Raw genomic sequence first — 14076 nt, 5'->3', positions numbered from 1 at the left:
CGATCATAAAATCATGCTGGAGAAGCTAGGTCTTCCGAAAAGATGCTTCCTCAGATTTTTTTGAAAAAACAAATTTTAATTTGTGGTTTCTCGGTTCTGTGGAGATCCTGTGCCCCTAACCCCAGAGAATGTGGAGGGCTGGCTGTTAGAAATTGTTTGAGTTGGAAGTCCAAAACACCTGGAGGGCCTAAGTTTGCTCATCCCTGCTGTATATGTATATATTCTTCCAAGATTTGATTTTATCAACAGTATGTCTATTGATGTATATTTTACTCTGAATTAATGAACAAAAGACAGAAAATTCCTGCCAAATATGAGCTGTAGTTGGAATTACAGCAGCTAGGAATGAACTTCCCCATGGCTGTTCTTCTCATATTGCTATGCTCCCTCTCCTCCTTTTTAGGAAGAAAGAGATGAAAGTGGTTGTGAGGAAGAGGGCGGTCAAGAGGAAGAAGAAGAAGAAGATTCAGGAAGTGAAGAAAGTTTAGTGGATTCTGACTCAGATGCTGAAGAAAAGGGTAGGCTAATGCACAGATATAAAAGAGACTGACTCGCGCTTTCAAAATGTGCTTATGACATTGCAGTTTGATGCAGTCCTTGTAGATACACAGGTGGATATGCAGCAGTCTTCAAGCTGCATACGGAGGCAAGATCTTTGCATTAGCTGCAGATGTAAACATTGTATGCACATTGCCTGGCCGTGCATGTGTAAATACCTATGTAAATAGTTGGTGGTCATCTCAGGCTCGATCTACACTGCCATATAATACAGATTATCAAAGCAGATAATCTGCATTATCAGCTTTGAACTAGATTATATGAGTCTGCACTGCCACATAATCCAGTTCAAAGCAGGTAATCTGGATTTTATGTGGTAGTGTAGATGGGGCCGCAGTTGTGTGGTGAATCTACTGCAAGTTTTAGTCCGAATTTTAAAGGCACTATGCAAGTTAATACACCCTATACCCAAAATAGATCCATATATTGGAAACCACCATGGGTCCCACTCTGACAGAAAGATGGCATCTAAATGAATAAACTACTTTTCAAACTTTAGCCACTCCACTGACACAGAAATGACCAGTGATAAAGTTTCCACCAAGCTTTTTGTAAAAACTTCTCTAATGTTAATTCAGCTGTGCTTGCACTGACTGTATGAAGATGGAAGTTGCTGCTCAGTACATTCAAAGTGGGAAAGACTCTTAGACCTTTTCTATTCTCCTGCAGTTTAATAAGTAGAGTGCTTATTCCTATATTACAAAGAGGCTGTAATGAGTTTGGATCCCACTTTCCTCAAGATAGTGAGCTTTTCCTTCTTTTTCTTTAAATATCTAGCTGCAAATTTCCAGGCTGATCTAGCTGACCTAACCTGTGAGATTGAGATCAAACAGAAGCTAATAGATGAACTGGAGAACAGCCAAAGGCGCCTGCAGACATTGAAGCACCAATATGAGGAGAAGTTGATTCTGCTGCAAAACAAGATCCGTGACACCCAATTGGAGAGAGATAGGGTCTTACAGAATCTCAGTAAGGAAATGCTGGGTCATTGCTGAATGCTCTCTCCCCATATAGTTGTTGCTTGATTATGGTGCTGGGGAGAAGACTGGCCTAATTTCTCCCATTGGACTGCTCTTCTCTCAGGTTCAATGGAGTGTTACACAGAAGAGAAGGCCAACAAGATCAAAGCAGACTATGAGAAACGTCTGAGGGAAATGAACAGGGATCTGCAGAAGTTGCAGGCAGCCCAGAAGGAACATGCCCGTCTCCTCAAGAACCAGTCTCGATATGAGCGAGAGTTAAAGAAACTGCATGCAGAGGTTGCAGAAATGAAAAAGGCCAAGGTAGCTTGATGGAAAAATGGCTTTTGAGTATGAGTTGTTCTTCATTGGTACTTTTCTCATGGACACAAGCTGGAGGCAGAGACACTGCCAATCACAGGGAATTTTTGTTGACTAATGTGATATGGAAGCTATAAACACTCTCTCCTTTCCTTTTGTCAGAATTTAATCCTGACAACAACCTGATCAATTCAGTCAAAAGCTAATGACCAGTCCTTGATTGTTTAATATGTTTTTACGCTAGCAGGCACATGATCCTAGATAGAGCTCCTATAACCAGTGTACTAGTTGCTGTAGCATACATCTGTTAACTCAGATGAAATCACACTCACCAAATGAATCTAGGGAAAACTATTCTGTATCTGCTGCAGTGCAGCAAAGGTGCATCCACACTGCTGGCAAAATCAAGGGCACTGCCACATTGGTAATCACAAGGCTTGCAGGTGATATCGAATTTCCTGGTGACATGACCTGGTGTGATCTCATCAGAAGTGATAAGCTCTGCCAGGGAGTTGCTTGTGGCTAGCAATGCAATAGAAGTTTGGAAATAGTTCAGGTCAGATCCACATCTCTGAAAGTCGAGGATGACTCCAGAGCTTCCTGGAGACTCCAGAGTAAATCTCATTTCCCCTTGAACCATATTAATGGCTAGATGCAGCACTTCTTTTGAGAATCCATCTGTGAACTCCCAATAGCGGCTGGAAGATAAGTCTGCATAATTTGTCTCGTGTAGACAGGACCACAATCAGCGACACTCAGAGCCTGTAGTCATCAGAGCAACTCCATTTTTCTAGCTATGCCTTCTGTTGAGTCTACCGGTACCATTTCACCAACAGGTGGCACTGATGAAGCAAATGCGTGAGGAGCAGCAGAGGCGGAGATTGGCAGAGAGCAAGAGGAACCGGGAGATTGCCCAGCTGAAGAAAGAGCAGCGCAGGCAAGAGGTAGGCGAGAATGACACCTGTAGCATGCTGAAGTATTCACCATAGATTGTTGAGGGAAGAGAGAAGAGGAAAGGAACCGTAAGAGGAATCAAGGACAATGAAAGTTTAGATGCTCCCCTGCACTGGGTCCTTTTCATGGAGGACAAACACTGCACATTCAGTGAGCATCTGAGTAAGAGGGAGTTTCTGGCAGTTTCCTGTGGCCTCAACACCTGAAAGCTTCTATGGCCATGCCCTATATGCAGAGCCCAATATTGTGGAAGTATAACACAAGTACATGTATTCCAGTAGTTCTTAAATTCAACGGTAACTGAGAGCCATGGAGTCCAAAGACTGAGAATCTGATGAAAACTATAGTCCCCTTTCCTAGAAAAATGCACGAAAACATAGTTTTCAAATGTTTTGATGAATTTCACAGATCATCTGCAGAGCCATGGCCTGAAAGCTTGAGCTGTGAAGTCATGGAGCCTTATTTATTCAGCTGGAATATGTGAATATTGAAGGCATAGCCTTGGGGTGTATGACTGTTGGAGAAAAGTATCATTGCTAGCTGATGGTGTTTTGCTCCTCCCTTATGTAGTCAGTGAAGTCCCTTATGAAGACTGTGAAGTTGACCTTGGTAGGATCTATAGCCATAGAAGACAGTATTTTGAGAAAGGGACATGATAGTTCAAGAAACAGACCATAATAAAAAGTTGGGCCAGTGGATTTGATAATGCTTCCTTATTGTAATATTGGAATCCCCAATGGCGCAGCGGGTTAAACTGCTGAGCTGCTGACCTTGCTGACTGAAAGGTTAGCGGTTCAAATCCGAGGAACGGGATGAGCTTCTGCTGTTAGCTCCAGCTTCTGCCAACCTAGCAGTCCGAAGACATGCAAATGTGAGTAGATCAATAGGTACTGCTCCAGAGGGAAGGTAATGGTGCTCCATGCAGTCATGCCTTCCACTTGACCTTGGAGACGTCTACAGACAATGCCAGCTCTTCGGCTTAGAAATGGAGATGAGCATCACAACCTAGAGTCGGACTCGAACTAGACTTCATGTCAGGGGAATACCTTTATCTTACCTATTGTAATATTACTTTTAATGTAATGCTATGTGGCTGATATAATTATATTGTAGATCTGATAAAGAATCTATCAGATGAGGACCCTAAAAGCTTTTTTAAAACTTGGCACCCTGTTCTTACAAGTTAGATGATTTAATATGAATTTTACATTGTCACAATTTCACATTTTTAGAGGGGTCAAAAAGAACCAATCTCTTAAGGATAAGTTCATGAAATGGTATTTGCTCCAGTCTATCTTAGGCCCCATCCACACTGCCATATAATGCAAGTTCCATAATGATGTTTAACTGCATTGTACTGCATTATATGGCAGTGTAGACTCATATAATGCATTATATGGTCAGCGTACATGATGGGGCCATAGCCAAATGACCTTCTATTGGAAAATTAAAGAACATAAAATTGGTTGAATTACTACTTAGCTTGGTGCTAGGCTTCTCAGAGCAAGAAGGGACCATGCCTCAGGCTGTCTCTATGGCTCTATTAGAAGCCTGTGCTTCAGCTATTTTTGACAGTCATAGTGAAAAATGGCTAAAAGGAAAGTAGAGATACCTTGTAATGCCTCAAGAGCAATCCTTGATATCAAGAGAATGAAGATAGTGAGTGTGATATCTATCAGTTTTGCTTTCTGTCAAAGATACCGAGAAATTTGTAATGAGTATCCCTTACTCATTATTCTCATTTACTGAAGGAAGAACAAGAAGTGTCAAAAATCATTGGGAGGTTGGATGAGGTTAACACATGATGAAGAGTCTACTTGATGGAATTAGCAGTTTGGTATTAAATTATGCTATTTAATACAAAATGTCTTAAGAAATTATTGAGGTTTGAGTACATACCTTCAGTGATGCTTCAGCTTTAGGTGATGGGACAAGGTCTATGATGTCTCTTTCCTGGAAATTTTGACAATATTGGTTTCATGAATATTCTGGATCCTATGGTTTTTTTAAATGTCATTTTCACTTTATGAGTAATTCAGTAAAATGTTGACCCTATCAAGATTCGTGTTGATATAAAGAGTACTTAAAGATAACAGTACAGATTTTGTTTTCTTTATCTTGAGGCTTTTTAAAAGAAACTTTGATTTCCCCCACCATCTTTGTAGTTTCAGATCCGCGCACTAGAATCTCAGAAGCGCCAACAGGAGATTGTACTGCGCAGGAAAACACAAGAGGTGAGTGTTGGGTTTACTGGCCTCAAATATGACAAGTGCTTCATCCCTCTTGCCCCGGATGTATTCCTCTTATCTTTTGCTGCATTGAAATCTTCAGTGTTGTTTTTATCTTACCTTAATTTTAGCTTGTTCATTACTGTTTTTGATATTACCATCTCTGCTGTTAAAATTGTATGCATGTATTCTCTTGGTCTTGATGACATAGTCTTTTATAATACTTTATTAGATATTTTCCAACACAGTAAATTACAGTTAAAGAAAGAAACAAGTAATTGAAGGAGAGCATTAGTAAACATCAAGGAAACCAAAAAAGAACAACAAAAAAGCTAATTTACATTTGTCTTATGATGTTTGTAACTATGTCCAAATGGCCACCATCTGATTCAAACCCTCTTCTATTAATTTCACTGCTTTCAGTATTCCATCCCAAATTTCTTAATTATCTGGGCATTTTCTATTCCCTTCTACACATCCCTCATTTTCTCCAGACATAATTCATCTTAGAATTCTTTGAATATTCCAGATGTTAGATTCACTTGTACTTCTCTCAGTACAATAGTGTCAGGATCCAGGCTGCAGAGCACCAATAACCATGCGCAGAGACCAGAATCTATCTAATATCTTTATTATAGAAATATATAAAGTCAATAAAAACAAGTGAAGAATATAGTTCAGAAGCAGACCTTTCTGATGAGGTCAAATATAGTCCAGAAATGTATTGTCCAATATAAGATATTAGAGTTCAAAGTTTTAATCCACTTGACCGAAACACACACTTGCCAAGCAAAGTGTGGGGAAATGACAGGGTCTTTAAGGTCCAAAGTAACTTGACAACAAGGCTGGAAAATAGACTTGATTCTTGGCTAAATCAAAACTTGAAACGAGGCAAACATGAAACATGAACTGAGTCCATAGAAGTCCGTGAAACAAGGCAAGGCTGGAAACTTGATCCGTGAAACAAGGAACTGGGGTACGAAGTCCACACACGATCTCTCTCCTCAAGCTGAACAAATTGACTCCGCAAGGTTCCCCTTGCGGCAAAACCCCTATATAGGGTCTTGTTTTCCCGCCAATAGAACACTTTCCCTGGAGAACAAGAAGTGAAACCCAACTTTGTCCAGATGCATGACTCCTTAGAATTTCCCAAGGGAAGCAGACCTAATCAGCTAATTGTCTGGCAGCGATTCTGAGGCTCCGGCGATTAGCCTCCCTGACTCCTCTATCTCTATTATAATTGTCCTTTCGGGAAAACGGGGGAGAATTCTGCCCAAGGCTTGTTTGGTCAACTTCCTGAGGACAAACATCTTCCAGGTGGTGAGGCTCCGATTCAAGCTGAACCGGTGGAAATCCCATGTTTTCCTCCTCATCAGCCACAATAGCACTAGGAACGGGACTACAAGGCCCATGAGACATCACAAATAGCTCCAGCAAAACAGCCTTTCCATGATCTTATTGTAATTCAGAAGTAAACAGATTGCATCTCACACTTTGATAAACTTCATGTTCATAGTATTCTTTTATATATATACTAGCTTGGGGGCCCGACGGTGCCCGGGTTATTTGAGAATGGAATTGTTTGCCTTTGTTCCAAGTTTAGTCTCGATCCAGTGTCAGTTGTCTTCAATTGGTATGGGTGAACTACCACTCCCATATGTAAGTCCATGGTCCATCCCCCTCCAAATAGCGCCAGGATGTAAAGTAGGTCATGGGGACGCAATGTGTCAAGTTTGATCTTGATCAGTCATTGGTGTGGGTTGCAGTGGTCTGAGGAAGTGAGTGAAGGTACTGTAAATCCCATCTTCCCTGGTCAGTTGTTTCCTCAAACGGCAGGAGGACTTAAAGCTGGCCACATTGCACTTGTGTGTCAAGTTTGGTACAGTTTCATCATTCATGGGCATCACAGTGGTCTGTGGGAGGTGAATTGGATGAAGGTACTGGAAATCCCATCATCCTTGGTGCATTCTCCTGCAAACCACACCAGGACATAAATTGTATCACATTGCAGCTGTGTGTCAAGTATGGTACTGTTTCATCTTTCATGGGTATCACAGTGGTCCATGGGAGGTGAATTGGGTGAGGGTACTGCAAATCCCATCATCCATGGCCCACCCTGCGCCAAACTGGACCAGGGCGTAAAGGGGGCCACATTGCACCTGTGTGTCAAGTATGGTACAGTTTCATCATTCATGGGAATCACAGTGGCCTGTGGGAGGTGAATTGGATGAAGGTACTGCAAATCCCATCGTCCTTGGTCCATCCTCCCCCAAACTGCTGCAACATATAAAGTGTGTCATTTAGGATATATATATACCAGATTTGGTTCAGTTCTGTCATATGTAGCAGTTGCTGTGGTCTCAAGAAGCGAGTGAAGGTACTGCATGTCCCATCTGTGTGCCAAATTTGGTCCAGTTCCGTCACTGGTGGGCATGTCAGTGGTCTGTGGGAATCGTAGCGATTGAAAGTACTACATATCCCATCATCCATGGTCCATCATCCTGCAAACGGCACCAGGACATAAAACGCATCATGGGGTAGGCTCTCTGGAATTGTGGGAGTTGGAGTCCAAAACACCTGCCCAAGTTGGCCCATGACTGGTTTAAAGGCTTCCATACAATCCTAGAGTTAGAAGGGGGCCCCAAAGGCCATCTAGTCGAACCCCTTTCTGCCATGGAGGAAGACACCATCCAAGCCTTCCCGACAGATGGCCATCCAGTCATAAATACGATTGGGAGATAGAGAGAGTCCTAGATTTGAAAGGGGTCTCTGAAGGTCATCCAGTCCAGCCCCTTCTGCTGTAAAGGAAGACACCATCCAAGCCCTCCTGACAGATGGCCATCCAGTCATACATACGATTGGGAGATAGATAGAGTCCTAGATTTGAAAGGGGTCTTTGAAGGTCATCCAGTCCAGCCCCTTCTGCCACAAAGGAAGAGACCATTCAAGCCCTCCCGACAGAAGGTCATTCCAACCATACATACCATTGAGACATGTATTTATTATGTATTTATTTAATTCTGATATTTCTCCCCCACCTTTCTGCAATGGACCCAAAGTGGCTTGCAAGGTCATTAAGCCACATGCTAACATCCACCATATAAATAAAACATAAAAGTAATGTCAAGCAATAGTAGTATAAATAAGAAATAGCAGGGTTCAGTGGGGCAGGTGAACTACAACTCCCATATGCAAGTCCATCATCCATGGTCCATCCCACTCCAAACAGGGCCTGGATGTATAGTAGGCCATGGGGACTGTATGTGTCAGGCCTGTTAGAGTGAGTAGGCCAAAGCCTGCTCTGTGGTAGTTTTTTGCCTCAGTAAAAACTGGGGGGGGGAGTAAACGATCCTTAAAAGGAAAGAATAAAAAGATAGTCATTATTTTCTCTTTAGTCTGCTGTGAATAGTATTTACGTACTGCCGCCTTACCTTGTTGAAGGAGAGTGCTGTATCCAAAAGACACAGGCAAAAACTGCTCTGCTTGGAACCATATGGAACAGGGAAGATGGCTGCCTCTTTTGCGGCCTAGCACAATGGAGCCAGGCTGCAAGGCCTGAAATGTGTTAGCAAAATGATCAAAGGAGGCTTGGATTGGGGCTTTGGGGGCTAGAAGTGTTCATAAGCATATCGTTAAAAAGATAATAACAATGTTCTCTGCTGTCTTTTGAGGCAAGTAGGGCCTTACAAAGAAGTTGAAAGCTGAGGCAAGATGGTGTCTTCCTTTTCGGCCTAGCAGCGAGGGGCCAGCCTGGAAGGCCTTAAACATGTCAGCAGTGGGGCCAAAGGGGGCCATCCATTGTCAGTGGGTTCATGCGGTGATGTGTGTCAGGTTTGGTCCAGGTCCGGCCTTTCTGGTGGTGGCAGTGGTGTTTTGGATTACCAAAGTGTAAGCCGAGGCTGTTAACTGTCGCAAAGCTAGCATCGTTCTGAGAAGAGAAGTAGGCCGAACGAAGCCAGTTGGTAGTAGTTTTTCCCTCAGCGATCCCAGTGGCCTGTGAAAGTGGCAGCCAATCAGAGCTGGCCCATATTCCGGCTGGTCAATTAGAAAGCTGATCCATATTCTGCGAGGCCAATCAAAACGCGAGTACATATTCCGCCAGGCCAATCAAAACGCTGATACATACTCCGATTTCACTTTTATTATATATATAGATATAGATATAAAGTGCGGCTGGTGGGTATGAGGGAACGAGCCTTCTCGGCAGTGTCCCCCCCCCCCCCCCCCGGCTCTGGAATGCACTGCCAAAAGAGATCAGGCAATCCCCTATATTGTCCAATTTCCATAAGGAACTGAAGACCTGGTGGTGTCGGCAGGTTTTTGAGTAATTACATTAGAATACCGCCGATCTCTGGGCCTGAATATATTGCACAAGATTTTATTTAGCCTAAAATGATACACTTTAATATATTGGGTTTATGGTTCCCGTCCCCTTGATCAGGTTGTGTAAGTGTTATTTATTGCTATATAATTGTATTGTTTTACCTTGCTTAATAATGTGTTATTATGTTTCTATGTAATGTATGTGTTGTTTTTATGATTGGAAACTGCCCTGAGTCCCATCCGGGAAATAGGGCGGTATATAAATAAATAAATAAATAATAATAATAATTATTATTATTATTATTATTATTATTATTATTTTATTATATGTATGTATGACCTTTTACTATACAATTCTGTTTGTAAAAACTCAATTATTGCACTAAAAGGTTACATTGAGTGGCTTTGGAAGCTGCAAAAGCAGGGTTCGGAGACCTGTGGGCTTCACGTTTTCCACTTGAGTGTAGGACCCCCCTCCCCCAGCTATGTTTTTGTCATTTGTAAGAGTGCAACATACTCCTAAATAGATGTAAAACCACTCAACTAGTCATATGGTCCAACCATAAAAAATATTTCTATTTTGTAGACTGATGATTGGTTTAGTGGTCTATCATCTAATCCAGACACTGTCTCAGAGAATCAACTGCCTCTATTAGATGAAGGAGAAATATAGAACTGGCTGTCATCCTTATATGTTGGTTATGCACCAGCCCATATCTCAGGACTATCTATCCAAGCGGTTCAGTTTAGGTGTTAAACAGTATGATGCATAAAACAGCACTGAGCACTATTGTACAACTTTCTGAATTTGACCGTCAGTGTTTAGGGAAAAAGCATTGCAATACAGGGTTCCTGCATCCCAACTCAGACAGCATAACAATCTTATAAAAAACAGTGAAATTATTACCTTTTTTTTTCTCCAGGTCTCTGCTCTGCGTCGTCTGACTAAACCTATGTCTGACCGGGTTGCTGGAAGGATGAACCAGAAGCAAGCCATGGTGGACTCAGGTGCTGAGGTGTCCACCAGCACCACCTCCTCAGATCACGAATCTGGTTCTCGTTCGGTTTCCAGTATTGTGCGCCAGTGGAATCGGAAAATCAACACCTTTCTGGGAGACCCTCCTTCATCTGTAAATGGGTCTCGAACCATCAGGTCAGGCTCTAGGGAAGTTTAAAATCTGAGTATATTTTGATTTCTGACTAACCAAGGATTAGTTATTGAATTATTTAAAATTATTTTAAATTATTTAATGATTTTTTAAATTGCCTATATCATTCCTCTTTGAATATAAGATGAGTTAGGGAAGAAACAAAGAAAGACAGGACTGGACAGGACAGGACAGGAAACACTGGCTTCTCTGAACCTTCCTTTATTCAGCAGCACTCAGAGTAGGTCTTTTTTCAAGTGTATCACCTTAGAATTACTTGGCTTGAGTAGTTAGAGCACTGGTTCCCAACCTTTGGTCCTCTAGTTGTTTCGACCTTCAACTCCCAGAAATCCCAGCCAATTTACCAGCTGTTAGGAATTGTGGGAGCTGAAATCTAAAACATCTGGAGGACCAAAGGTTGGGAACCACTGGTTTAGAGCAATGGCAAGATTATGTTGTCCAGCTCACATGAAATAATTTCTATCTGTAGGAAGAAGTTCCCAAAGAAAGGAGCAAACCAGACCTTCAGTAAAACAGCCCGCATGAAATGGCAGTCACTGGAACGTCGTGTCTTTGACATTGTCATGCAGAGGATGACAGTCATTAATCTGGAATCTGATATGGAGAGACTCATCAAGGTGAGGAAGCCATTTTTCCATAGAGCAGAGGGCAAAGGTTGGACAGGGTTGTAGAGCGCTGGCTGAAAGGAAAAGTCCCGTCTTTTATTCTCGCTTTCAGAAACGTGAAGAACTATCACTGATGCAGGAGATGCTCCTTGGGAAGAGAGAGAAAATGCAAACAGAAAGCCCTGAAGAGCTGAAGGGGCTACAGGAACTGAATGAGGAGATTGAAGTATTGGCAGCCAATATTGACTACATTAATGACAGCATTTCAGACTGCCAGGCCACCATCATGCAGATTGAAGAGACCAAGGTGCGCCCCACATGTACACAGGTTTAGTGAGGGGCATACTGTAGTTCTGGATGTGAGACTAGAGATAAGATAAGGCCAGTTCGGTTTTGATTTAGAATAAGTGAATCCAAAAGGTCTCTGTTTCTAAATTGAAAGTTGAAAATAGGCAAATATTTGAAATAGAACATATAGCAGAAATAGGAAATTGTGCAGATTGCAGGGGTAATTTTCACACTGAGCAAGCAGCAATGGTGTGTTTCAGCATGCCCAAAGTAAAGCGAAATCACTTCTGAATGCCGTTTTAATTTATTTTAAATTTTTATTTTGTGTTTTGGGGAGGTTTTGGGAGGACAGGAAGCAAACTGCTATGGTTTAGGAGCACATTTGGAGAGGTTTTGAGGTGGAGCGAGTCACCAAACAACCAATCTGTTGACTAGGATGTACAGTATCCTCTCAGGTGGGAAACAAAGTTAGGATGAACCCTGAAAAGCAGGGATGCAGATAAACAACAAAAATAACTTTGGCCAAATTAGCTACTAAGCCCAGCACTGATTTCATTTACACAAAGACTGAGTGTACATGAGCAATATCTAATACATATGTGTTAATCCTTATCTGAGGTCTGTGTGACTAGCACAGAATGTTTTTATGATTTCTTGATGAGGATGTTTTTCAGGGTCTGCCACTATATGTAGCCATAACATCAGGTTGGTGGCTCTGTATGTATAATATTGCCTTTACAGCTTTTCTAGCAAAGCACAAATATAGTACTCAGCAAACAATATAGGCCATAGGGAGATGTCAGCTATTGCCAAAATGGAGTTTTGGTCACAGAAACAGATCAGTATACAGCTACAATTTCAATTCTTATTTTATGCCAGGGACCTGTGAATGACCTGCACCTGTTCTCTTTCCCTGTAGAGGGAGCAAAGATTATAAAACTATCTTCTTCAGAACTGAAAGAATGTGGTACCCATGTTGAAATGAACTTTCCTGAGAAGCTTTCTAATTTTTCATAGTGCATATGGTTTGTGTTTAGGGGGTGAGTGGATGATATGAAAATGATAACTATTTGCATGCAAGAATCTACTGATTTGATCTCCTAAGGTGTATGCTAGGCTATGACGCATGTGAAGCTAATAAAATGAACACTTTTACCCCTTTCCTAGCCTTTCTTCTACTGTCTGTCCTTCATGAGTCTGTCCTTGTTCCTAGGAAGAACTGGATTCTACCGACACCTCGGTGGTGATCAGCTCCTGCTCCCTGGCTGAGGCAAGGCTTTTGCTGGACAATTTCCTTAAGGCATCCATAGACAAAGTAGGTCAAAACAGAATTAGAAATCTTCCATCCACAGCTTATTTGTTCAAGTCTAATTTTAAAAGATCCAAGATAGAGCTGTCAGTTTTTCTAATTAATAAAGATATTGAACTTGGATAACCAATTTCAAAATCGTGTTTGTTTTGAAAAACTGAAATTTCTGCATTTGGCCCAAGATTCTTTTGGGGCTTCGTGGTCTATCCAATCATTACAATTTTACTGAGAAATTTTTAAAAAAATCTCCAGTAGGCTCCATTAGGGTTGGGAGTTTTGAGATCTGCATTCTCCCCATTTCTTCAGAATCCAAAATAAAGACACACAGAACCCCATTGGCAGTTATAATAACATAATTTTGGAGCTATGCTCATATATGGCTAAGTAAAAGCTCTAAGTATAGCTCTGTTGAAACAGCTCAAGCCCAAACCCCATCCTCACATCCTCCATTGCTGCTTCTTAAGAGTTAGAAAACCATCACTAATACACCTGATTCTTACATTTGATTCTCTGTAAACAGAGCTTACAGGTAGCTCAGAAGGAAGCTCAAATCCGTCTGCTGGAAGGACGCTTGAAACAAACTGATGTAACTGGCTCCTCTCAAAACCATCATATCCTGGATGCCCTGCGGGAAAAGGCAGAATCACACCCGGAGCTGCAAGCACTTATCCACAATGTACAGCAAGGTGGGATAATGAGATTTTACTTTTTATGTGGAATTGCATGGCAGCTAGCAGTCTTCTTATGGCATATCATGCACATTTCCTTCCCCTCAGCTTTTTAATGGAAAAATAATAAAAATATTTTTAATTATGAAATATTTTATTTTAGAATAATAAAATATTTAAGACAACCTGTTTTTCCATCCACGTTAGGAGATTTCCACCCTGGTTTTTTTTGGGGGGGGGGGGGGTGGGTTACAATGTCATAGTCAAATGTCCTAAAAGATGGTCCGATTTAAGGCTGAAGCATGAGGTTTTTAGACAAATGGATCTAATTTAAATATGTTTTTAATGTTATAATGTATTTTAGTGATGTATTTTTATAGTTTTAATTGATGATATGTACTGTTTTTGTTTTATTATTATGTTCTTGGCATTAAATGTTGCCAACTGTTGTAAGCCGCCCTGAGTCCCCCCGGGTGAGAAGGGCGGGGTATAAATGCTGGAAATAAATAAATAAATAAATAAAAGATCATTAATACATTGACTTTGTTGGCTCTCCAAATGATAACACCACCTTACTGATGAAAAATGCTAATTAATATAACTTGGATGTTTGCTTTGTTTGTTGCAGAAAATGGATATGCCAGCACAGATGAGGAGCTCTCTGAATTCAGTTTGGCCTCAGAGGGGAGGTGAG

General features: G+C 41.4%; 1 protein-coding gene across 4 annotated transcripts in view; it reads left to right on the top strand.

The window, feature by feature from the left end:
* Positions 1–14076, top strand: part of kif21b (kinesin family member 21B) — an 82423-nt gene that overhangs the window by 51643 nt on the left and 16704 nt on the right. For all 4 annotated transcript variants that reach the window (XR_010005456.1, XR_010005455.1, XM_062978419.1 and 1 more), the window contains exons 13-23: positions 404–518; positions 1336–1527; positions 1642–1841; positions 2675–2782; positions 4958–5026; positions 10267–10496; positions 10982–11129; positions 11230–11424; positions 12619–12720; positions 13235–13400; positions 14011–14071. Coding sequence is in view for 2 of the 4 variants with exons in the window: in XM_062978419.1 (XP_062834489.1) it covers positions 404–518; positions 1336–1527; positions 1642–1841; positions 2675–2782; positions 4958–5026; positions 10267–10496; positions 10982–11129; positions 11230–11424; positions 12619–12720; positions 13235–13400; positions 14011–14071 (1586 nt within the window). In the remaining 2 variants the exon portion in view is untranslated. The remainder of the gene's footprint in view (positions 1–403; positions 519–1335; positions 1528–1641; positions 1842–2674; positions 2783–4957; positions 5027–10266; positions 10497–10981; positions 11130–11229; positions 11425–12618; positions 12721–13234; positions 13401–14010; positions 14072–14076) is intronic.

Source organism: Anolis carolinensis, chromosome 4 (assembly GCF_035594765.1).
Source record: "Anolis carolinensis isolate JA03-04 chromosome 4, rAnoCar3.1.pri, whole genome shotgun sequence".
NCBI classification, from domain to species: Eukaryota; Metazoa; Chordata; class Lepidosauria; order Squamata; family Dactyloidae; genus Anolis; species Anolis carolinensis.
The sequence above is the reverse complement of the archived record's forward strand: the minus strand, read 5'-3'. Positions and strand labels throughout refer to the sequence as shown.